The sequence below is a fragment of the Tachypleus tridentatus genome, chromosome 7 (genome assembly GCF_004210375.1).
Source record: "Tachypleus tridentatus isolate NWPU-2018 chromosome 7, ASM421037v1, whole genome shotgun sequence".
In the NCBI taxonomy this organism is placed as follows: domain Eukaryota; kingdom Metazoa; phylum Arthropoda; class Merostomata; order Xiphosura; family Limulidae; genus Tachypleus; species Tachypleus tridentatus.
Genome location: NC_134831.1, coordinates 136,865,573 through 136,891,034, shown reverse-complemented (window position 1 = coordinate 136,891,034; position 25,462 = coordinate 136,865,573). Strand labels below are relative to the sequence as shown.

At 31.6% G+C, this 25,462-nt stretch overlaps 1 protein-coding gene across 17 annotated transcripts in view; it reads left to right on the top strand.

Annotated features, from left to right (window-relative positions):
* The window catches only part of LOC143256682 (muscleblind-like protein 1), a 122,103-nt gene that overhangs the window by 81,919 nt on the left and 14,722 nt on the right, over positions 1 to 25,462 (top strand). For 9 of the 17 annotated variants that reach the window (XM_076514218.1, XM_076514223.1, XM_076514215.1 and 6 more), the window contains exons 3-5: positions 7,989 to 8,150; positions 14,593 to 14,775; positions 18,521 to 18,748. In XM_076514218.1, the coding sequence (XP_076370333.1) occupies positions 7,989 to 8,150; positions 14,593 to 14,775; positions 18,521 to 18,748 (573 nt within the window). Of the gene's footprint in view, positions 1 to 7,988; positions 8,151 to 14,592; positions 14,776 to 18,520; positions 18,749 to 25,288; positions 25,355 to 25,462 lie in introns of all 17 variants that reach the window. The other 8 variants (XM_076514208.1, XM_076514206.1, XM_076514211.1 and 5 more) reach the window with 1 other exon arrangement.

The window sequence follows — 25,462 nt, the reverse complement described above, 5'->3', positions numbered from 1 at the left end:
TCAAAATTATATCGTAAAACCGCCTAAGCCAGTGTTTCTTAACTTCTACTGCAGGTACAGGTTAAGGAGCACGAAATGTCATTTGTGGAGGAGTGAAACATGTCAACATTTCCACTACAAATAGGGTTTCTTCCTCGGACTCTTGAGATCACTTGATAGCAAATTGATAGTAAACTTACTATAATTTTTTATCATAACTATGGATAATAACCATTACAAAGTCTCGCAGGCTAGTCGTTAAAGTTCCCATGGGAATGAAGCTTCTGTTTTATCTGAACTTGACACATCTGTTTAGAACACAATTGTTATACGTGATTTGATAAATGAGAACATTGACTTTCTCTTGGTAATATATGGTGTATAATTATAAATAATAGAGAACTATTAACAAATCCTGAATGGCAAGATATGCGATGGCATATTCTGTAAATCAGATACGTGAAGCTTCCTTAAAAAGTTGTGAAGAATTACTGGCCTAATCTGACAAAATAGAAAAGTTTGTTAGGCCAGATGTGGTGAAGTTTCAGCAATTTGTAAATCGCATTTCTCTTAGTCATTAAAATGTTTACTTCAAATTTGAGATATATAAAATTGTATCACATTTTAATAACATAATGATCTTTTTGTTTCTCTAACTTTGTATTTTTTTATACCGCAACCTAATTCTTCACTTATATTATTAACAATATATTGTTAATGTTTACATTGTAAAGACTACCTGGGAATTCAATATTGTGCTTCAACGACTTTAATATGGTATCATTTAGTGTGTAATAATAATTTAGGCAGGTTATATGTCTCTCATAACTTCGAGCATGCCATGGTCTGGTGGATAAGATTTTTGACTTGCGAAATCGAAACCCGTTTTCGAACATGCTCGCCCTTTCAGTCGTGGAAGTATCATCATACGATGTTCAATCCTTCTATTCGTAGGTGAAAAGTAGTCTTAAAAATTCGTAGTGGATGGTGTTGACTAGCTATGTTCCCTCTGGTCTATTATTTCAAAATGAGGGACGGCTAGCGCAGCTATCTCTCATAAAAAAATTGTGCAAAAATTAAACGAATAAACTTTGCTTTGTTTCATGACCTAGATAGTGTTGCTAACAGTGTTTTACAAACCTTAGTTGATACGTAACGTCGGATTGCTAGGAAGGCTGGACTCTAGTTAGTTCCAAGGAGGGGATGGAATCTGGTATTTCCATCAATTACGAATAATTTCCCTGCAGACGTGGATTCTCTGTGTATCCTGGACTCTCTCCATATCGGTTTCTTCAGTCTTCCTGCTGTCGAGCCTAAAATGTTGGCAGCTCAGCACGTGCCATTTGTTTATTTATTTATTTTTAGTTCTGGCACTTGGCGTAACGTCGCGAATCTGTGCCTTTAAACGACGACTGAGATATTTATGTTTGAAGGATGAGCCTCGATAAAGAACCATTTTCCACGTGCTTCTTAAGAAAACAGTGGTATAGCTTATAAAGCATTTTCTTCAACTCACAAACAGGAGTGGCATGGAGGTTTTCATGCAGTTGAAGTCTGAATTTGGAAATCGTTGTCAAATTAACGTATTTTAACTTCACTTCCGAAATTATTTTATTATTATTATTTGTACGCGTATATTTCGTTTCAAGAACTAGTAGTGATACTTGAATTTACGTATAGTTCAGTATTTCACCTTTATATTTACACTAGAAGAAAAGAGATCTACGCGAAAACTGTGGTTTGTGTACTTCTACTGATTTTCTATAAACAAGAAGTTCCCATTGAATACGGTAATTATATCTCGGTAAAGCGTATTCATGATGTTCTAAAAACACGTAGGTCCAAAGAGTCTTAATAAAAATGAAATAGAAACCCTATAACCCGAGCGCTTTCGAAAGGTGGACCTTTCTTCTTCAGGGGCAAACTTCTTCGGTAAAACAGAAACAGAATAAATTTTTAAGCCAATTAATGTTTTTATTATAGTATACAAAACTATAAAATTAAAGGATAATTTTGTTTGTTTGTTTATAGCAAAGCCACATCGGGCTATCTGTCGAGTCCATCGAAAGGAATCGAACCCATGATTTTAGTGTTGTAAATCCTTAAACTTACCGCTGTACCAACGGGGGACTTAAAGGATAAACTTGTAATATGGGCTGCGATATTGTCCTGAGATGCAGTTTCAAATACTGATGTTATTAGTTGTGTGTACGTTTCGTTTGCCCTAATGAGCACCAAACTTTCTTTAAAAAATGGGGAGCACAGGGTAGCAAAAAAGAGGTGAATGAATCGAGACGAAAAACTTTAGTCCAAAATATTCAAAATGGTGTTTCACATGTCTCGTTGTTATGCGCTCATACTTATCCTCTAATGATAAAGTACGTCTGTGTTGTTGTATTGTACATGCTACGTCTCATGTTTAACAATTTGTTTTCATTTATTTTAGTTTTGGTATTGCTTCTATAAATCGAGTATCGATATGTCGCTCATCTCACTTCACACTTTCTTGCTGTTTTAACTTCATAATCAACTAGTTGGAGTACCCGTACCCTGCACGGAATTTATGTAGATTCATGATTAATGAAAGGTTAGCTTAGGACATAAAAGTTTGTTTTCTTTATATATATATATATTTTTTTTAAAAAATACACCCATAAAACCAGCCAAACACAAAATGGGAAATCGTAAATTTTAATATATCTCCTCGTTAACCCAAAAAATCTTTATGCCAAATTTGGTGAAGATCCATCAACAGGGGCGAAGTAGCAGTAAAAAAAACCCGCAAAAACACTTGAAAAAAACTTCAAAATACAAAATTAAAAATTCTTGTGTACCTCCCCATGAACCTAATGAACCTCCATAACAATTTTGGTGAAGATCCATCCTCACCCAGTTGAGTATTTACATGGATATACAACAGACAGTACTAGTATATTTATATAGATGACGCCAGTGCATTATATCTGTATCTGAGGTATTTCTTGATGTATTCATGACGTCATATATGCACCCTAAGAATGGAGAAAAATAAAGTTCTCCGTGACAGGAAACGGAGGAGAAACCGGAAAATTGTTACCCATATTGCAAATCTATATGCACACAGGATAAAAATTTCGCGAAGTTGGAGGCTGCGCATCACGTAATAAAGAGTTTTTTTCTAGTATCATTCAAGCAAGAGTTTCATTATAGTATCATGTGTGACAGTCATACTCGTTGTTCAGTAAAAAGTAGCCGCTGATGCTGTGTGTGTATGTTTTTTTTTATGACGAAGCCATATCGGGCTATATTCTGCTATATGCTGTGTCCACTGAAAGGAATCGAACCCCTGTTGTAAATCCATAGACTTACCGCTGTCCCAACGGGTAACTTGCTGATGCTACTGACTGGTTGACTTTCCTCCTTTGAGTCAGCATTTCTAAATTATGGGTGGTTAGTTAGATATTTATAATTTCTTGTTACTGATGAATATAGCAGTTAGAATAAAAAAATATGTTATTTAAATCAGTCGAAGATAGTAATCAACAACTCATTTCTTCTTAGTTGGTTCTAAGGTTCATTTTTTCAGACGTCATCCGGATTTCACTTAATGAGTTTAAATATATCTCAATTCATCTTGTTTTTAGACATCATTGAAGGTAGTTCAATCATAAATCTGAAAGTTTAAAACACTATATATCGAGGTTTGATATCCGTGCTGGATACAACACAGATAATCCTCTGTATAATTTTATGCTTAAAGATATAAAAATAAAAAAATAACTAAATGAAATATTTTTCTTCCTGATTTTTTTAATAAGTAGGAATGGTTATTCATGAGCCTCAGAATCTTTGACCTGGCCGTTTAGTTCACTTGTTGGATAAAATACCATTCAGGTGAAAATGCCACAACGTTTCATATAATTTACTGAGGATTTGATCTAGTAGTGACAGGTTAAAGTTTTTGACGATTAAACTTCATACTGTTTGCATTGTTCAAATGTTTCATACAAGACAAAGACATGTGGTAGCTCATTTTGGCTTATATGGATCTTTAGTGAAAAGACTGTGCGTGCATTTTCATACAGTGAAGCCATAAAATCCATCGATTGTAATCGATCCCCTAATTTTAGCATTGTAAATCCAAAGATGTAATGCTTATTTTTTAAGATTTATTTAAACGCACACTCACAAATGTTTGGAAATACAAAACTAGATATCACTACATTACGTGTGTTACTCAAAACCACAAATCGTTTTCAGTGAAACTTTCAAATTTTGAAATTCCGAATCGCCGTTCTCGAATAGTTAACAACTTCTCGTGGTACCAGTAAATGGCATCGTCGCAGATATCGATTTCGTAATCGTTATTTACCTCAGCAGAGTCGTCATTATTTCGTAAAAGTACACAACATTGTAAAAGTTATAGTTCGGAAATTGAAGGTCAGTTTTTGTTGATTATTTCTGAATAAGATATTTCTTTGTATATTGGTCGTCCTTTTCTATTTGAATTATGTCCCTCATCTGTACAATATATTAAAAGGTGTATGTAAACAGTGTTTTTGAGTACTAGATATTAAACAATAGTATAATCATAAAGAAGATAAATAACGTAGACAATAAAATATAATAGAAAAACAAAGTATAGCTAAAAATCACATTTATGCGTCCTATTCATTGACACATAAAAATACATAAAAAAACGTTTAACTATATATATACGTATATACACTGTTACGTATCATACGTCCCCTATCGGAATTGCTCAAGCTCGTAGAAAAAAAGTTTAATTAAGAGAATTTCCGACATGAGCTGTTAAGTGTATTTTTACATACACCTTACAAAATCACAATTAACAGCTCATCCTCTTCAAGCACTAAAGTTATGTAAACTACCAATACTGATTTGTTATGATAGGTTTTAATTTCATGGTGTATTTTTGAATGGGCCTTACAAAGTCAAAAGCTGTTGCAGAAGACCATGACCAGTGAACTAACAGGTGTTTGAGAACTTTTAATTTGCATGTATAGCAAGCATTGTGATGAACACGCAATTAGACATTATACGATATTCTAACATTTTTGTTACTTTGACTGCAGTAATGCAAAAGTCTAGGTACGTGTTATTTATGGGGATCGACAGATTCGGCTTCTTGTTCGTGAATATTAAGTGCCTATTATATTTGGGAACTATTATATTCGGAAAATTACGATGTTTGCCTAACTCAACATATAGTTTAAATCCTTACTTAAAACAGCAGCACCCAAGATCTTAACATCTCCACAAATATAAACAATTTATTAGTCACTCTGTTATGAATGTCAATGATGTAAATCAGAAAAAGAAAAGGTTTTCACATTAAGTCATGAAGTACTTCTCTTATGCTATTAGTCCATTCTGAGTGACTCCAATGTATAATAACACTCTGCTTTCTTCCATCAGGTTACCTTTTTACCCGATGAGCTAGCTTATCCACCACTCATATAGAAATCATTTTAAACAAGCCTTTTGTATGGCATCTTGTCATATGATTTTTGAAATTTCAGATTCACCAAATCTACAATCATAACCTCTTAAAAGTGATAATCTCTTCAAAGAATGATAAAAGATTAGTAAGCAAGATTTTCCCCAAGCAAAACAATATTGTTTCCACAAAAAAAAAAAAAAACTTTGTCAAATGACTTTACAAAGCACTTTGTATCAGACATTCAAGGTATTTTCCCATCACTGATGTAAAACTAATGGGGTTTAGGATTGTGTGCATAATATTTATCACCATCCGTAGAGAGAGAAGTTACATTTTAACCATCTTGAATCCTCTGATACCTGTTCACTACTTAAGGACTTACAAGAATATTGACTCATTAGAAAGGTTAATAGGATGGCTATTAAGATGATTTTGAGGACGAAAGAGCTTTTTTTTCTTTTAGAAAAGAAGATAAGAGTGACCATATAGAAGTTTAGATTCTTAGAATTATTCAGGAGAATCAATAGGATAATGGCCAGGATGTCATTTTTGTTTAAATTGTTATGATATAAACGACTGTAGTGTATATATCATTAATTTATTTATTTTGTGAGTGAATATTTTATGATTGTTTGGTTTTGTTCGTAACAAGAGAATCAGAAGCAATTCATTTGAAAGTAAATTGTTTTGTTTGTTTTGAAATTTCGCACAAAGCTACTCGAGGGCTATCTGTGCTAGCCGTCCCTAATTTAGCAGTGTAAGACTAGAGGGAAGGCAGCTAGTCATCACCACCCACCGCCAACTCTTGGGCCACTCTTTTACCAATGAATAGTGGGATTGACCGTCACATTATAACGCCCCCACGGCTGGGAGGGCGAGCATGTTTGGCGGGCGCGAACCCGTGACCCTCGGATTACGAGTCGCACGCCTTACGCGCTTGGCCATGCCAGGCCTTGAAAGTAAATGCTATGATAAGTTTAGGTACTGTAACTTCATAAGAGTTACTTTTGTTTGTAACTCATTGATGTAGAGATTATCGAACATCACGTGAAATTTTTTGATATTGAGGATATATCAAGCAGATGATTAAGTAATAAACATGTAAGTAATGTGAAATGAGCGAGAGAAGTCGACAAGGAGATAAAGAAAGTAGTGGAACAAAGTAAAGTCAGTGCTAAGGCAAAGAGCGGCGTTAACTGCAGGAGAAGCGATAGGCCTAACGATTATCAAAGACCTAATATTTTACATGTTAGAGTAAACCTAGCAGTAGAAAAAGAGGCACGGAAAATAATTTATTTTGTTAGAGCGTGGTTATAAAGTAACTGAATTAGCCTGAGTGCATTTTGACAAAAGAAGACCAGACGATTGTCAGAAGAAGAATAAACAACCGTGTAGCTCGCGCGAAATTCAAAACAAACCAAACCAATCACTTAAAATTTCGTGCAAAGCTACACGATCGTAAGACTAGAGAGAAAGCAGTTAGTCATTACCACCCCCTGCCAACCCTTGGGCTACTCTTTTACCAACGAATAGTGGGATTGACTGTGACATTATGACGCCTACCACGGCTAAAAGGGTGAGCATGTTTGGTGTGACGGGTATTCGAACCCAAGACTTTCGGATTATGAGTCGAGTGCCTTAACCACCTGGCCATGCCAGGCCAATTGTAAGTGAATTAAATACAGAATAGAGGTGAGATTGTTTTGTTTTGAATTTCACGCAAAGCTACATGAGGGCTATCTGCACTAGCTGTCCCTAATTTAGCAGTGTAAGACTAGAGGGAAAGTGGCTAGTTATCACCACCCACCGCCAACTCTTGGCCTACTTTTTTACCAATGAATAGTGGGATTGATCGTCACATTATAACGCACCCACAGCTGAAAAGGCAAGCATGTTTGGTGTGACGGAGATTCAAACCCGCGACCCTCAGAATACGAGTCGAACGCCTTAACCCACCTGGCCATGCTGGGTCCTAGAGGTAAGATAAAATAGGCTTATTCAATTGCTTTAGAATTTCCCTAAGTGTACTTTTGATAAGAAGAAAAGAACCATAGTGTTTATGATATCCATATGATCTATACAGTGTAATGAACTTATTGTACATACATTTAACTTGTTTTGAATGTGTGTATGCTTATTTATCATTGAATATATTGCAAACAAGTCAAGACAACTACTGTAAAAGAATGCCAATCCCAGCAATAATGCAATATATATTTATACTATAAAGAAGTATAAGTAACAGCCTTTAATTGACAATTTGTGAACATAATACAATTTTAACATCTGGCATACATCCTGAAAACAATAGTATAAGAGTACACAAGTCTAAGATTTGGAAAAGATGATCAAGGTTTCAGTGATTAGATTATAGGATGTGTTTCTATCCTATTAAGAAAAAAAGTTTCAAACGGAAAATCAATTATTTCCTGAAGAATAATGGGTGGGTTTAAAATTTTATATTTTACTTTTTTCTCCCCATCAGAACAAAATGGCCCTATTCTGTCAATATGTTATTAGTGTTCATAACCTGTGACAGAAACTTTAATATTGTATTTCTTTATAGGGCCGATGTAACAGAGAAAAGCCCCCATGTAAATATTTCCACCCACCACAGCATCTTAAGGATCAGCTACTCATCACAGGTCGAAATCACCTAGCCCTGAAGAATGCCCTTTTTCAGCAAGTACCACTTCAGCCAGTTTTGCCAGGCCAACTATCTTCTGTGGTAAGTAGGACCCTCACCCCACTATATGCACAACACGCGCAGCATCTTGCGCAACAACAGTGTGATGTGGTATTATCATTTATCACTAGCAGTAAAGTCTCTAGGCTAAACATGTTTACCCTCTTGCAGGAGTTTTATCTTTTGGTTTGATAGTTTTAAAATTTAACATTGGGCTTACAAAAATTCCTTGGATCAGTGATGTGATCAGCCTTCATGCACAACATGGAAATATAGCCGTGTAAGGTTGGAACTTGGAAACTACTTAGTATCTGCTTCTTTACAATTAAAGTTTTAAAAGTGACTAATTGTTTTTAATCCAAGTGATTTTAAAACAGATCCTTCATAGTGATGTATTTCAGTTGTGTTTGACATAAAATAACTTGTCAAAATGTATACTTCTGCAATCATGAATGTTGGTTGTCAGTGATTATGACCACTTTTACGTGAGAAGTATTTGTATAAAAAATCATTCATTTAAGTTGAACAAATTCTGTATGTAAAACAAACTACAAAAAACAAATATTTTTATATAATTGTGCAGTCATTTATACTGTTGGCTGTTACATGGTTTATTTGATAAAAAGACAAAACTGAGTAGTTTAATTAATAATAGAATGCCAGCATTTCTTTTATAAAGGAGTTAAAGAGTACTTGTTGTTATAAAATGTAACACAGGTATTTTTAATTAACTTGTTATTGAAAAAATAGAATATTAAATGCATACTAAATCATGAATATTTTGTCACATAAGGATTGTATTAATTAAAATGGTGGTATTAAAGCAATTTAATTGTGCCTTATTTAATTCCAATGTATAAATTATATATTGGTCAGAATTGTTTATTTTAAAAAACTTTGGCAATTTATATATCTTTTTGCAAATATTTATGGCTCATGATAAGTTACAGTTCAAGGAAAAATCTTCTATTTCAGTTTCATTTTCATAACCAAATTGTTTCCTCATTTCATGTTTTTAATAATGGTATAAAAGTTTGAATGTGGAAAGTTGTTTTCAGTTTAATTATGTAATGCTGTTTGATGTAATTATAAATGTATTTCTGTAAATCAGGGTTTCATAAACATTTCATGAGTATTCAGTCATTACTTTAGTATATATTCAAACAAAATTACAAGAGATAGTCGTTAAAATATATTTATCAAAAATGCAACAGCGAGTGTTGTACAACATGAGTGTAAATAATAATAAATGTATGATTGGACAGTGCAAAATTTGTAGCTAAGCTATAAGAAGCAGTTAGTAAAATGCATCTAAGCAACAATTGTTAATGAATATTCTGCAACTAAGTTATGGTAAATTTATATTTATATAAAATTTTGTAGATGTTGTAAACAACACTTACCATTATGCAGGTTATGGTTTAGGCGAGGATTAATGCAATTTATTTGTTTTTTTTTTTCATAACTCTTCTTGAACTTGTGTGATAAATTAATACTACCAAGAGTAAGAATTGCTTCATCTTACTACCTTTTTTAACATTATATATATATATATTGTATCACTGATCAATTTTATGTTTTGAACTGCTTAACAAATTATTGATTCATTAAAATATAGTGGTGGCTTTCTTGCAAGTTATACACAATTTTTTTTTCTTTTGCATTAACAAAAGAACATTTGGTTTGGAACAGCACAATGGTGTTAAATACTGAAACTGCACTTGTGGTATTAGAAGTTGCTTGTGTACTTAACTTTTCATTGACTCTAGCATTCAGAAATGACACATATCATATAAAGGAATTATAATAAGAAAAAAACTATTATATGAGTGTTTGATTGTAACAAAGTAAACAAGTGTAATAAGTATTGGATTTGTAGAATTCTGGGAAGTGCTTTAATTTAAAGATGAACTTTCCACTTTAAAGAGAGTGGAAAAAGTTACCATAGATATTAGAAAAACACTCAGAATTTTAATTGTTGGTTCCAATGGCCCATTGTTTTATCTCAACAGTTCTTGGATCCAATAAAACAGCTTAAGTAGAGGTAAAAGACCTATCAATTTGATTAAGCCTTTATGCTTATAGCTTGAATAATATGTCTTGTATAATGAATCAAAGGTTTGTTTCTCTTAAGTTTATTCCTTATATGTATAAATCTCTTGAAATATATTCCAAGAATGTTGTATTTATTTCTGTTATTCATGTCTCTCTGGTATTTTTGTCTGGAATTGGTTAATATCACTTAAAACACGTTGCTCTGACAACCATCACTATTTTATGCAATAATGTAAACATCCTGTTTATTTGTATTAGATTTAAATATTATAAGTGCTAAGTCTCTCATTCTCAGTTTTTACCATTTTGTTCTACTATTTGATTACATCAAAATGGTTTTGTTCCATGACATTGTTGTTCATTTGAATATGTCTGCTTAATGTACAGTATAGTTTTGTCCAGTGCTTTGTAGCACATCTGTGTATGTGAGGTTAGTGTCTACTATATCTTTGGTTGTTTACAGTATGACTGAACATGTCAGAGTAATTTGTAATGGTGTCTTGTCCTGTGTTTTTTATAATATATCTGTATGCATTAGCATAAAATCTAATGTAGCTTCATGTTTCTATTATTCATATGAATATGTTAATCTGATCTCTAGTGTACTTTTTTTTATGTTTATGCAGTACATCTAAATATATTGATGTGATGTTTAGTGTAGTTTTAAGGTTAGCTTCTATACCATACCAGCCATTTTTACATATATAGATTTGTGTTATGTTTCTATAGTGTATCCAATTATAATTATAATGTAGTTTTGCTCAGTTATTTTGTTTTTGACATGGAGTATTAGTGTAAAGTCAATACCATAACTGTTCACAATGGTTCTACCACACATTTGAACATTTTGATGTAAAGTCAGTGTAGGTAAGGTTGATGGCTCAGTATACTTAAATATGTCAATGTAATCTTAGTGCAGTTATGTTCAGTAATCTCTTCAGTAGAAACTAATTAGGTGATAAGCAGCTGACTTTTGGATGCATTTAAATATTGTAACAATACTTTTTTATTCATCACTATGCAGCTACTCAATGGGTTAACCTACTAGGTCACTATCCAAAGGTTCCTGTTTGTTGAGTTAATTCTTTTGGTAGTAAAAAGGTTGTCTTTTACAGACCCAGATACAGTTGAAAAGGCAATTTGGACCTAATCTCATTTTTTCCTTATGCGATATCTATCTTTGATAGGATAAGATTACCTGATGCTTAGAAAAATAATTCTGAAAATGTTCACCAAAATTGTTAATTTGTGTACCTTTTAGAGATCCTGTATTGTGAAAACAAAGAAATTATTAATGATTTTTCAGAAGTATATTTAATGTGAAATTTCAATAGGTTCATGGTTGTTTTAGCCTTTTCATTAGTTTACTATAAACTTGGTTTTTATATGCTTCAGAAGCATAATTTTAGCTGTTTTATCTACATTTTTCATTAATTTAATGATCTTTATTACTTGTTTTCTCACCTGATGTTGCTTAGACAACATTTCATAAAACTGGCTTTAGCTAATTTTGTTCCTTTTGGGTTATTTGAGGAAGATTACCATTGTATTAACAGTTTACATATTGTATGATTGTAAAAAATAATTTTATTAAAATTGTAATTTTTAAATATTTTTTACTCACATTTAATTTTATATTATAGTGAAAGTAAATTATCATCAAAATCTGCCATTCAACAAATGGTGAGGATTTTTGTTATAGTCTCCAAAGGAAATCTTTTCACTTCCTTATTATGGTTTCATAGGCAATTTAACTTGTGTACATGTATTTCGCAATAAAATAAGATAGAACTAGTACAAAGACATTTAGCTATGAGTAACTTCTTGTCAAGGGACTTTTTTTATTTTATATATTAAAGTAGGTATGTTGGGCTAAGGATGCTTCTACAGTAAGTATCTGTGATTTGTTGGTGATAAATTTAATAATAAATGAACAGTACACACTCTACTTGTTTGTTTGTTTGTTTTAAATAATAAATAAATAAATGCATATGTATATATGTTTTTGAAACAAGTTAAAAATATAAACAAAAATTTATTACACTGTGGAGATTGTTGTTGTATCTTCTTATCACAAGTCCACTTAGGCCAATTTAATTGCTTTAAAATTCAGTTGACAAGCCAAACTATTTTTATCTTGTATATATCACACACAGTATCCCTATAAAATGCAATTACTTTGTTGCATGAGTCACAGCAGTTGTATCCTAACTTCTAAAAATTCTTTGCTTTTTAAAAATTACTCCCAATAATCATTTAACTTCTGTCAAAGTCCACTTAAATGGATTCAATTACTTTAGAATAGATATGATGAGACAATTTATTCTGCTAATCATTTTCAAAATTGTTAAGCTCACTCTAACATATCAACCATTAAGCCTTTCATTCCTACAATGACTAATTTTGTGTTTTCTAACTATTCTCTCTCTGAATATCTCCAGAACAGGGGAAAGTAATGGGAGGATTACCCTTGGGCCCAAAGTTATATGGAAGCCAGTATAAAAGTTCACCAAATTGACTTCTCAGAGTGCAGTAAAAACTTTGCCATGAAAAATGCTCAGAAGCTATATTTTATAGTCAACTGATATTATGGGGGCCTATATGTGTATAATTATCCCTGCACCTAGAATTATTCTCAGTGGCCCTGAATTTCTTTTTTCCATGTCATTACTTTTTACCTTCTCCCCTGCTTAGGCCTTTGAGAAATCTCCATAACCATGATGTCAGTGGATTACAGACATTGTTTCAACATCAACAGACTATAAACACAAATTAATGATAATAATGCTTATATTAAAGTCTTTTATATCTAATACTTACAACTGAAGTTAATAATGCATAAACTTCTTATATACTGGTTCCCAATTATGTTTTGTCGAGGGCTGTTATTCTTAATGACCAGACAACCATGGGCTATCCAAGAAAAATGCTACTTTGGGAAAGAAATGCAACTTAACTAATAATTAGCTTGTTACATATTTAACACTAAAGTGTTATTAAACAACTTGTAGTAATGGAGTGTTAAAAATCTGAAATAAAGGCTTTGGGGAACAATGGACCATCTACAGGGGATCAGAAGTGTATTGTTTTAATTGAATGGTTTCAGTTAAAATTGCCACCTAATCATAAAACTGTATTCCATGAATTGGTGCTATGAGTAATTAAATACTTTTAAGAGATTTATAACATAAAATAATAATATAATTGTTATTAGAAAAAATTACCTTTAAATCCATTACAAAGTGGGCACTGCAGTCCAGTTACAACACTCAGACAATGTTACTTTCTTAGCCACTTAAATTTTTCAAACTTTTTTTTGAACTTCCAGTTAAGAATTTATCACAACTGTCTTTTAATTAGCAACAATTAAAAATATTGCATATTGTACAAAGTTTTGTATGTTTTTAACTTAAAAACAGATGGCAGTTTCTAAAATGAAGACAGATTGACCTTATTTGTACTTACAGATATAGGTTAATATTCTTGCTGAACAACCTTTTGTTAGCACAGTTACACAGATAACAGTTCCCAAAATATTTAAGACAATTGGAAAATATACACACATGAACATTAGTGTGGATAGTTTTGCAGCTCTTTCAAGAGAAATAACTGTATAATTAAAGATAACTAACATGACCAATATTTTGTATTAGGCATTAATTAAAAAAGTGAACTTGCATATTAATCAAGGGCTATGAAAATATCTATAGGTACAGGATAAAATTTTGGGTCCATATAATGATTCACAGCATCATCTTCATAAGGAGTTTTGTAGATACTGTTTTGTTATGAGCTTCTGTGATGTATATTTTTATGGATTTTGTTATATTCTGTCAGCAGGGTGAGGTACAATTTTATGTATATGGGTTTATGAACTATCAGCATTGTTCTTGAGTTGTAAATATTCTAAGTATAAGATTTTATGATTTTATTCACAGACAAATGTTGTTGTGTAATGTGTAGCATCAGTTCATCTGCTCTAATGCCTTAATTTCTGGGCCCAGCATGGCTAGGTGGTTAAGACACTTGACTTGCAATCTAAGGTTGTAGGTTTAAATCCCCATCACATCAGACATTCTTGCCATTTAACTGTGGCATCATTATAATGTGGCAATCAATCCTACTATTCATTGGTAAAAGAATAGGAAGTGAGTGGTAATGACTAGCTGCCTTCCATGTACGCTTACACTGCTAAATTGGAGATGGCTAGTGCAGATAGCCCTCATGTAGCTCTCTGCAAAATCCAAAACAAACCAAACTAAGCCTTAATTTCCAGCTTACTTCTATTGATTGTGATAGTTTGCTGTCTTGATAATAATATTACCAACCTGTCAGTTGCTTTGTGGTGTAAAATCATAGTTAGAAGAAATCCACACTCACAGAGTTACTGATTACTGCTTTTTAAATTTGGAATCTTTCTGTTTTCAAGGCAACTGCAAATCCGTACTTGGCTACACTTCCTACTGTGGCATCAGCAGCATCTTTTGCTCACTACTTGAACCCAAGCCCCTTGTTTGGTTTAATTCCAGCAGATGCAATGGCAACCCCACTTAGTACTGTTCCAACCACCCAGGTTACCCCACAGAAAGTACCTCGAACTGACAGATTAGAGGTAAGACTATAAAAAAAATACAGTTTTAGCAATTGAAGAAATTATTTTAATATATAAGTATGCCTTTAAACTTTTAGGTAGTGGTTATTCAGATTTCATGTGTGAAAGTTTTTCAAATCAATTTACAATTTTCATTGACAGCATATCAGTTTTGTATGTAAGATTACTGTTATGTGCAGTACAGTACCTGCTGAATATACTAAAATTGTACTACTATCTACTGTAGACAACTTTAACCAGATTTTTTCTCTTCACATGGCTGTGTGACCAGTGTATTTATTTGTCCTGCTGGATCATGTACAATTTACCACAAAATACTCACCAAAAAGTACATTGGCAACTAGCAAAGAGTTCATTAAAACTAATAATTAATGAGATATTTTGCCCAGTTGACTTTCTTTTCATAAAGTAACTAAAATGTGTTAAATGTTCAAAATATTTTACCCACAAAGTACATGATAAAAGCATGTTAGATCTGTACTAACAGCAACATGAACCAGCAAAGTGTAGCTGTACCAAAAAGTTCAACTGTGTCATTTGAGATTAAACTGTCAAAAACACTTCTTACATTACAAATAATGCCAATAACAATGTAAGTACAATATGATCCTATGGTGAAGGGAAGCAGAAATCTCTGACAGTTGGAAGTAAGCTTATCTGATACAAATTCCAACAACAACTAAAAAACCATCAAGAGTAATGAATTATAGATATTATTCACATAAAAAAACTTTGATCAAGAAGAGCAGTATCTACTTTACATTTCTACTGATAAAATTTAATGGATACCAACAGTACCACAAATGATCATATGTCAGAAAATATGGAAATATTAACAAAATTTAACTCCCAAATATTCATTTAACAACTACACCTAGAATAAGTAGTAAATAAAACAATACTACTATAGTGTTTCATGCTATGTACTGAAGGATTTATTCTGACATGCACAATTGTGGCTAACACAACCAATAATAGAGTCATTGGAACTTACCAAAGTTTTCAATCACAAAGATCAACTAAAGACTTAAAGTAAAAGCTGTTGTATAGTAGTTTCATCTGGTGGATAAGTTTTGAACAGTAGTCACTATAGTAATGCTGTACTACCACATACTTGTTATTAGGAATTCAGTATGGATATTAAAAATAAACCAATATTCCTTCAGTATGGCTGTCTTTCAAAAAGCATGATATTTATTTTTATATATACGGATCAATATGATAATTATTCCAAATATTTTAATCATTTTTCAAAACTTAATTGATATATGTGAATGAATTAATATTTTCTCATAAGTAGAAAAGTGTATTGAAAGTTTTAAAATATAATCACTACTCTTGGTAACCAAAGTTTGGTGTAAAGTTTCTTCATTCAGTGATTGTTTTTATTTCTTAAAAATAAATGATTTAAATATGTTATGAGAAAAATATTTAATTTAAAAATTTAGAATGTTTGTGTTTAATAATAACTATTCAAAGTACAAGCATACTCCAATATATGTTAAGAGAGTTTACACTGTATATGTGACTAATGAATAGTTACCTAAATACAAAATCTTCTCTTAATTCCATTTTTGTGTTGTTTGTAATAAAGATCAACATTTGTTTAGAACCTGTTGCATAGCATGTAACAAAAATTGTTTTAACTATTTAGCAATAAAGGTTTAAGACTCAATATGGGAATGTCTAAAGTTGTAAGCCTAGAAATAGTTCATAAAGCAAAGAGACGTCACTTAATATAGCTTTAAGTTACATAATATCAGAGACCTAATCCAACATTTGAGGTAAAATAACCATAAAATAAAGAACTTCATAAAAAATTCTCTAGTTTCATAATTACATTAAATATGGTTAATGCAAGAACATCTTCCTTGAGGCAGTTTGTAAAATTAGTCCAATTATTTTTCTATATAATTATAATTTAATTTTTACATTTTTTGCATTTTTAATTTTTGAAACAAAACTTTTGTATGTATTTTAACAAAAATAAACATATAATCAAAACCAAGGCTGTATTGATAAATATTAATTTTTTAATACATGAAACTTGCTTTGACAGTAGTAAATAAGTAAAGAAGACACTAGTTAATCATGTCATAAATGTCTACAGGGAACTGTCAAAGGCTGATGCTGTGTGGAAAACAAAAACCTAATCAAACATTTAAAAATAATTACAAAATATGGTAACATTTTCAGAACTCAAACCTCACTCCTTCCATTTCATTTTCTTTAAAATAAATAAATGGATAAAAAGACTTGTTTAATAAAATAGACTGTTGTAATTAGTAATAGAGCACAGTGTCTAATCAGTGTCACAATATAAAAAAGCTTTTTTGAAAACTAAATTTTGTGTTTTGGATAAAGAGGCAATCAAAGTTTGAATTTTAAAGCTTTACTAATACATATGGCTGAATTAAAAAATAAGGAATTGCATCCAGCATCAGTTATAGCTCGTGAATAATTTATGATAATGAGAAATTTGCTTGAAGTAAAAAATATGTTTTAAAGATGGTTGGTATAGGTTTTAAAACTTTAATTAAAATAAAGTACAGAACAATGATCCAACCTTCTTACATTTTTTTTGTTAACCTGAAGATGACCTAAGAAGGTCAAAACATGAAGAGCATGAATAATAAACAGTGTAAACAGACTGCCCATTTAATAAAATAAATTATCTTAGTTTTGTGTATTACTGTCATCATTGCAATTAATTAATAGTTACATTCAACAAGAAAATGGAATACCATGTATGATAAGATACTCTGAAATATATAGATAAGTAAGAAAAAAAAACATTTTTTTTAAAACAGCATCTCTTATTTGGTAAAACATATAGAACTTTAGTTACCCTGTCATAAATGTATTGAAGAAATCAGAAGTCCTAATCAATATTGAGCTGTATCACTACTTCTTCATGAAGATATTTAATTTTAGTATGTTGGGAACACTGGTAATGACATTGAGCAGTTAATCATGTAGTGATAGCTTACTAAAGTTTCATTAGTAGATTTTTAAAAATTAGTTTCTTACTTCTAGTATAATTAACAATGGTTTGGGAATAAGGACCCTGAAACCTGATGTACTGATGGTAAGTGTAGATCCAAACAGTAATAAGATTAAACAAGGACAATGAACATGTGGTTATAATGATGAGCTATGAAAGAGACTGGGGATGAATTGCATCCTAGTACATTTTAACATTCCAAATTTATTTGGAATGTTGATTGTAATGATGAACCCTATTAATTATGAAAGTATAGCTGATACAATAATTGGTAAATTTGAGATCTGGATTTTGTATATAGATACTTAACATACAAAACTGATCTAAAGAGTGCTTTAATTATATTTTTACATATGAGAAATTTTGCCACCTTTTTTGAAACAAGAATTGTGTAAACATATTGTACCAGACATTAATTCTAAATTAATCATCCTGTGTGAATGCTCTCTTTCTGCTGTTGATGTTGGTAAGTTTTCATTTATATTAAATGTTTTACATTTTCAGCTACCTTATTGAATTTTGTATATTCTAAGCAAATTTTAAAGTGCATGGCATAAAAGATAACATATCATCTATCATATAGTAGCATTTATAACCATATATGTGTTATACCTTTAATTAAAAAATGGGAAAAAAAAATTGCAACTCCCTATGGACCATGTCTCTGCTAGCTAATTGTGTTTGTCATCTAATTTTTTTTCCTGCCTCCCCCACCCACTTTTCTTTACCCTTTTCATGTAGGTATGTCGAGAGTTCCAGCGTGGGAATTGTAAGCGAGTGGAAACTGAATGCCGCTTTGCTCACCCTCCTGAGCATGTGACAGTGGACAGTGCTGAAGGCATGGTGACAGTCTGTATGGATTTCATTAAGGGACGGTGCACGCGAGAACCATGTCGTTATTTTCACCCCCCACCTCACTTACAGTCTCAGCTAAAGGCTGCCCAGAGTCGTGTTAATGCTGCAGCTCTGGTAGGACGATAAATATTTCGTAGGCTCTTCCTATATGGCCAGAAGTATGACTTTTAAATTAGCTGCTTTGTGACAGTGCATGTATCTTTTTCACTGGCTTTGTGCAGTTTATTGTTAAATGTTTAGGCCTGCTTATAAGAAAGTGTTTTGTCAGCAAGTTTCTACTCTCTCAAAGAATAACTTTTGTTGTAAGTGTAGCATAAAAATAAATAAGAATGGAAAATATGACACTGTTAACAAGTTAGTGCTGATTTTTCATGTAGGATTTACTACAAGTACTTTTAAAATAAGGTTAAGATATGAAGTTTTTTACTCTCTTAACAAACATGCAGAAATATAGACGGATTTTCTGTTATACTCGGATGGCTTTTCTGACATTATTTAATTTGTATTTAGCCATAGCATCAGATTAATTTTGAGTTTAAATATTTCAAAATACATATACTAAAGAACTAATTTGTGTTTTCATACAAAATTAAAGAAAACTACCATATTTATCAGATAATAAGATATGGAAGTTAATCTTATTTCAGAACGAAAAGGAAATACCTTTCTAACAAAAACTTAAAACAAGTATAACATCCAGACTTAGATGTAGAGTGACTTAATCAATTTATAGCAGTTATAAGTATATCAATTGTCACAAAATTAATTCACTAATCAAAATTCTTATTCAGATACAGTACTTTCTTCTACTCACAAGTTGTAATCTGAGGGTTGCAAGTTCCAATCCCCATCACACTAAGCATTCTCGCCCTTTCAACTGTGGGGGCATTATAATGTGACAATCAATCCCACTATTTGTTGGTAAAAGAGTAACCCAAGAGTTGGCAGTGGATGGTGATGACTAGCTACCTTCCCTCTAGTCTTTTACTGCTAAATTAGGGATGGCTAGTGCAGATTGCCCTCGAGTAGCTTTGTGCAAAATTCAAAACAAACCTGCACACAAGATTAGCTACTTTTGTTCATTGCTGCCCTCTGTGCAGACTTTATGCATGTCATAAGCCTTTTGCTCCTATTGTAATCAAGTGATTTCAACATGACTCTCATTTAAATCATGTTTCACCTCTCCACCAATAGTAATATAGTGTACTCACATGGCACATATGACTCCCTCTGTGTGCCTCTACTGAACTGTCACTTTTCGTTTGGCATTGATTATGCTCCAGTATATTTCATTTTTGACATGATTTCAGTTTGAGATACAGTTTTTTCATGAAACAATGAAACTTTATAAATTACCCAGTTTTTTTTAGAATTATTTTAATTGTACATCATTGTAGTCAGTTTTTTTTTAAGCATTCATGTTTTTCTCTACTCTTAAAATATGAATTCTAAAGTTCACATCTTCTGTTTTCATATGTTTCATTTGTTCAGTCTTTGGCAAGGGGATCAAGTTTCTCCCATCAAATAACTCTCCATTTGGCTCAGTCAATACATTCATCCAACATGTATATCAACAGAAGTGAAAAGTCTCTCACACACAGTACCATGCATAGGGATTTCCAGCTGCTTGACCTGCTGTGGCTATTGTGTCCAAGTTTCTGACTTAGCTTTTCAACTGGGTAGGATCATCAGTCTCCTAGATTTCAGGTTATAAAGCAGCCTTATCCCATATCTCTTGTCTTTCTCATTACCATAAAAACTCTTTGCTTCACCTGTTCTTACCATGTTAATCCATTGTTTCCAGATTCATCATCCTCCCCAACAACCTACTCTTCAAGACTGAGATGTTAATGTGATTCTTCATTCCCTTAATTTACCTCTATTTGATCCTCTTTTCTTGTGTTCTGTGTTTCATCTTTCCCTCATAGTGTATTTCCTTCTCCTCTTTACCTATGGCTGTCAACAGTATGATTTGTTTACCTTTAACATTACACAAACACTTTACTACCGTACCTATCTTCTCCTTTATACAAATTATTCTGGTCCCTCATCCTAATCAATGTAGGATTCTAGCTAATCTTGTGAAAGAAAGGTTTGTTTTTGAATTTCACACAAAACTACACAAAAGCTATCTGCCCTAGCTGTTCCTATTGGTGGAGAGATAATGTATAGTGATTTATATAGAGATGCACTGAAATTCCTTAATTTCAATATGGGAAAATTAAAAGCTTGTGACATGTGTAAAGAAAAAGTTCACGTATGGAGGGCTGCAATGAACAAGAATAGCTAATCTTTTAAATAGAAGGATGTACCTATCACACATATATTTTCAATATAAGAAAATTATAACTCCCCAATTATTGCTATTTTTTATTACTTGAACTATCCAATTAATTAAATATTTATACTAAACTTTCTTGTCTTATTTTCCTTACAAAAACATTAAGCTACTAAGGTTGTCTGCTGCTATCATTAATTTTTAACTACTGACAAGACTGAAAGCAACTGTTGGGCAGCACCTGCCACAACCTATTTTCTTTATTTGAACCACTAACTAGAAGGAAGGTATTTGCTAATTTATTATGGTGATGACCCTGTTAATTGATAATTGTGGTCTTCTTCACACCACAGCATGTACAAGTGCACGCGCACACACAAAATAGCAGACACTGCCAGATACTTTACTTTCCTTTGGTCAGCAGTTCAAAAAAGGTAAAGTTAGTATGGGGTGCTGCCAGCCAGTTGCCTTCCCTCTAGTCAGAAGTTCAAAAAGATAAAAAGAGAGCAAGCACTAATTACTTTTTGTGCCAGTCAATTTAATCAATTTTAATTAGTTTATGTGATACTCATTGATATAATTGTTTGTAGTTAATTGATTATATGATTCAATCATCTAACTGTAGTCATGAGTATCCCAAACGGTGATTGACAGCAAATTTAATTGCATAGTCCTTACTATCTTTGTAACAGCAAAATAACATTAATTGGGATGTTAGTCATGCATGAACTTTCAAATAAAAATATCTGGAAATATAAACTAGATAACTATTCATGCATGAACTGATTAGAAAAGTGTTCTTAAGCTTAATTGTGACTATATTCCTAAAACTATTTTATACAGAAAGTGCCCATCATTAACAATAAGCATGCAATTAATTATGTGTGTACTGAAATAACATTTTGACTGACTTTGGTTACCTTAATAATATAAATTTTCAGTGAACACCTAAAGGCCTATTCTTCTTTAAAATGATAGTAGAAATTAACTTACTCAGATCTGAAAATAATATGTATATTGAACTTTATACATTGGCTCACATAGAAGAGAATCTCATTCACCCACAAATTTACTGTAAACTTGGTTTCAATTTTTATATTTTTGAAGAAATTGCTCTGGCTCTGCTTTTAGCTTTAAGTGCTTCAGAGACATGAATTTAATTCGCACTCACTTGCTAAATCCACCATGTTCCTATCAAAATATGTAAAAGTTTATTACCTGCTCACTTTCTAATATCCATTATGTGTTTATTGAAATGCATAAACACTTAGCTCTCACTCCCTTCTTACAGAATGCCTACAGAAATGTCCATAAGCTTCATTTTGACCATTTATAACACAAACTGGCTACAGAAATCTCTATGAACTTAGTTTAACACATATTGTAACATAAACTGGTTAAAGAGATGTTTAGAAGCACAGTGATTATAATAAAAAGTTTTCAACAGAAACACCTTTGTTTTAGACAAGTCTTTTAAAACAATGCAATGCATATTTATATTTATTGAATAGATTATCTTCTTGACATGAAACTGGCAGAAGAAATGCCAGGTACATGCACCTTTGTTCTGGTTCTTTTTGACTACAGAGCTGTAACCAGAATGTGTGTTTATATTCAGCTCTTTTTTTTGTTACACAAGTACACCACGTTTTAGGTTAATAGTGATAAACATGTACATTTTTTATTGGCTCAACAAAATTTCCAATCACTTATATGAAACAATAATATTAATTATTAATAGCAAAATGTGTTAAGACAATTCAAGGCTGTCAGTTACAGCCTAAATTAATGAGTGAATATAATAAAGTTATCTTAATTTTAGTAAATTGAATTTTAAATTACCAGTAACATAATTGTGAAAACTCAAGGGAAATAAATTTGTACACCTTGTTTTGAATGACCATTTTTATATTTTGAAATAAATTTAGGCAACCAATTCTAAAATTTCCCCAAGTTACTTGACAAGTAGCCCCAATATGAAATATTTTTTAATCTAAAATAAATATTTATTTTTAATAATCTTTTGCATATACTTGCAAACATTTATGTGAGCCCATGGATCTTGACCAAAGAACTCTCAAAACTCATTTGTGTATGGGTGCTCACATTTTAGAGTTTCCAAAACCCGAGATGAAATTATTGTTGGGAATGATTTTTTCATGCTAACTCTACTTGTGAAGTAAATCAGTCAAATCTGAAATACTCAAACAACCCTTGACCACCAAGTTTTGGGGTCCCTTGACAATTTTTATCCAGAAATAATTTTTGACTTTTATATTCAATTGTGGTCAAGAATATTGACAAAAAATTATCAAACTATTCTGTGAAATATTATGGAGTGGTTAAAAAATGAAGTAAACACTCATGCATACATATGATGATTACTATACAGAATTGTAACATAATAACTGAATATTTTTTGTTGCTAAAACTTAGAGTTAATCATTACATAGTACCATCAATCATAAATCAAAACCAACTGTGTTGAAAATTCTGGAATCATTGTAACTAAATTAAATAAATTGTACCTTAACATAAAAATTAAAACATTCTAAAAACTTATTTTCAAGAATATATGTATTTTCCAATTCAGGAGTCAGTTAACTACTTAACACAATATGAGCAATAGATCTGTAATTATTTTGGCTATTATAAATAAATGATAAAGTTATATTTTATTTCAGAAGCAATACTTTGATTTATGGTTATTTCTGCTGCACTGAAGTGTCCCCTTTTGACAGAGTAAAATAATATGAAAGTAATTTTTCAGAGTTCTGTGCTGTTATTTTTTATTCATTATTAATAATCATTTTATTTATAGTATTGTTGATTAAAAAATTTCATTCAGGTAATTGTAAGTCTAACATTCAAACATGCAGATTCACATTATGTCGTGTATAAATGTGCTATTTTGATTAGGTAATTTTAAAATAGTACATTAGTGAAGTATTGTAGAATTACAAAAATGTTATTTAAGATTTCATTTTATGTCCAGATTTCGTTTCAAGTTGTATAACTTTATGTTAAAAAAAATCCACTATTTTCTAGTAAATAATTATATCAGTCTAAAAATGCTAATGTTTATTTAATATTTATTTGTCTGTTTTATCATCAGGCAAAAGATGTAGTGGTTTCAAATTTGAATCATCCTGATAGTAAGCAAGAAAACTGTCAGTTTTATTTTGTTTAATATTTGCTGTCTAATTTGGTTATGTAGGAAGTAGCATCAATCCCATTATAGGCTTACCACTAAAACCCACTAACTTTATAAAACTGTGTATATAAATATGTAAGTGAGTGACTTTGTTTGGATTTTTAGGAAATAGAGTTTCTTAACAAATTGTTCAATTTACTTTATATCCTTTATGCATAAACATAATGTTGAAAAAATTAGATAAAAGTACAAAATCAATTACTGGAATGAAATAAAAATGCTGAAAAAATTTAAACATGTATTATTTGGAAAACAAATGATTTTTTTTAAGTTGTGTATTTTTTATAATTTGTAATAATTTGGATATAAATAATGTTATAATAAGTGCAATAAGGTAAATATTTGAAAATGTATATTTGTAACTGTAGTTCAGTCTCCTCACTTTAGAAATTTTAGTTTCTTGCAAACTTCAAACTCTTATCTTCATGATAAAAAAAAAACATAACATTTACTTCTTTTGTTTAATATTATTTACTTTTGGGAAAGTCATGATTATTCATGTCACTTGAACAAAGCATAAACTGTAAAGTAGCAAATTTAAGTTTTCTTTGTTTTTTTAATTAAATGGTTGTTATTTGAGCAGCTTACATGTTCCCAAAGTGAACTTTCAATTAAAACATTTTAGCAAAGTTAAATTACCTTGAGAGGGCAAGGTATAAGAGACTTAGTTAATATCTGTATAACAGAGTTAAAACTTTACTTTAACACTGCATGTTTTGAAATGGTTCTTAACTTTTTGGGTGGTGATGTTAACTGTTTTATCAGTACTTATCCTCAGTGATCCTTGCTATGATGTTAGTTTCTTTCCTATCTGATAAAGTCAGTTTTTTGCTAACTGTAAATAACATATTAGTTCCTCCAATAATAAATTACACACAAAAACATTTGAAGTAACATACAACTCAACACCATAGCTTGACACGGGGGTAGGAACTTATTTCATGTGTTTTTTGTTTGTTTCCATTTTTATAATCTGTTTTGACAGTTGTGTATTAGGTGACTGGCTCTTACTGCATGTTGGACTTGATGAGCTGACCTATAATTGTTACTGTTTTGTTTTGGTTTCTTTCATCGCCTTGCTGCTTGCTGTGTCATGTGCTGCCACCTACTGCCCATTCCTGGCACCTGCAAACCAACATCATCTGCTCTGCATACTAATTAGCCGCACGTGGTTGAGACCTTGATCAGCAAGAAGCGCCCGCGTCATCCTGTTGATGACCTGATTCTGGTATTGGCCCTTAGTGCTTTTGCATGTAGCTCATTCTTCATAGGTTTGGCATTAGAGGGCTTAGTGCAGCGTCTAACCTATTACTGATCTAATGTAAAGGGATGGAAA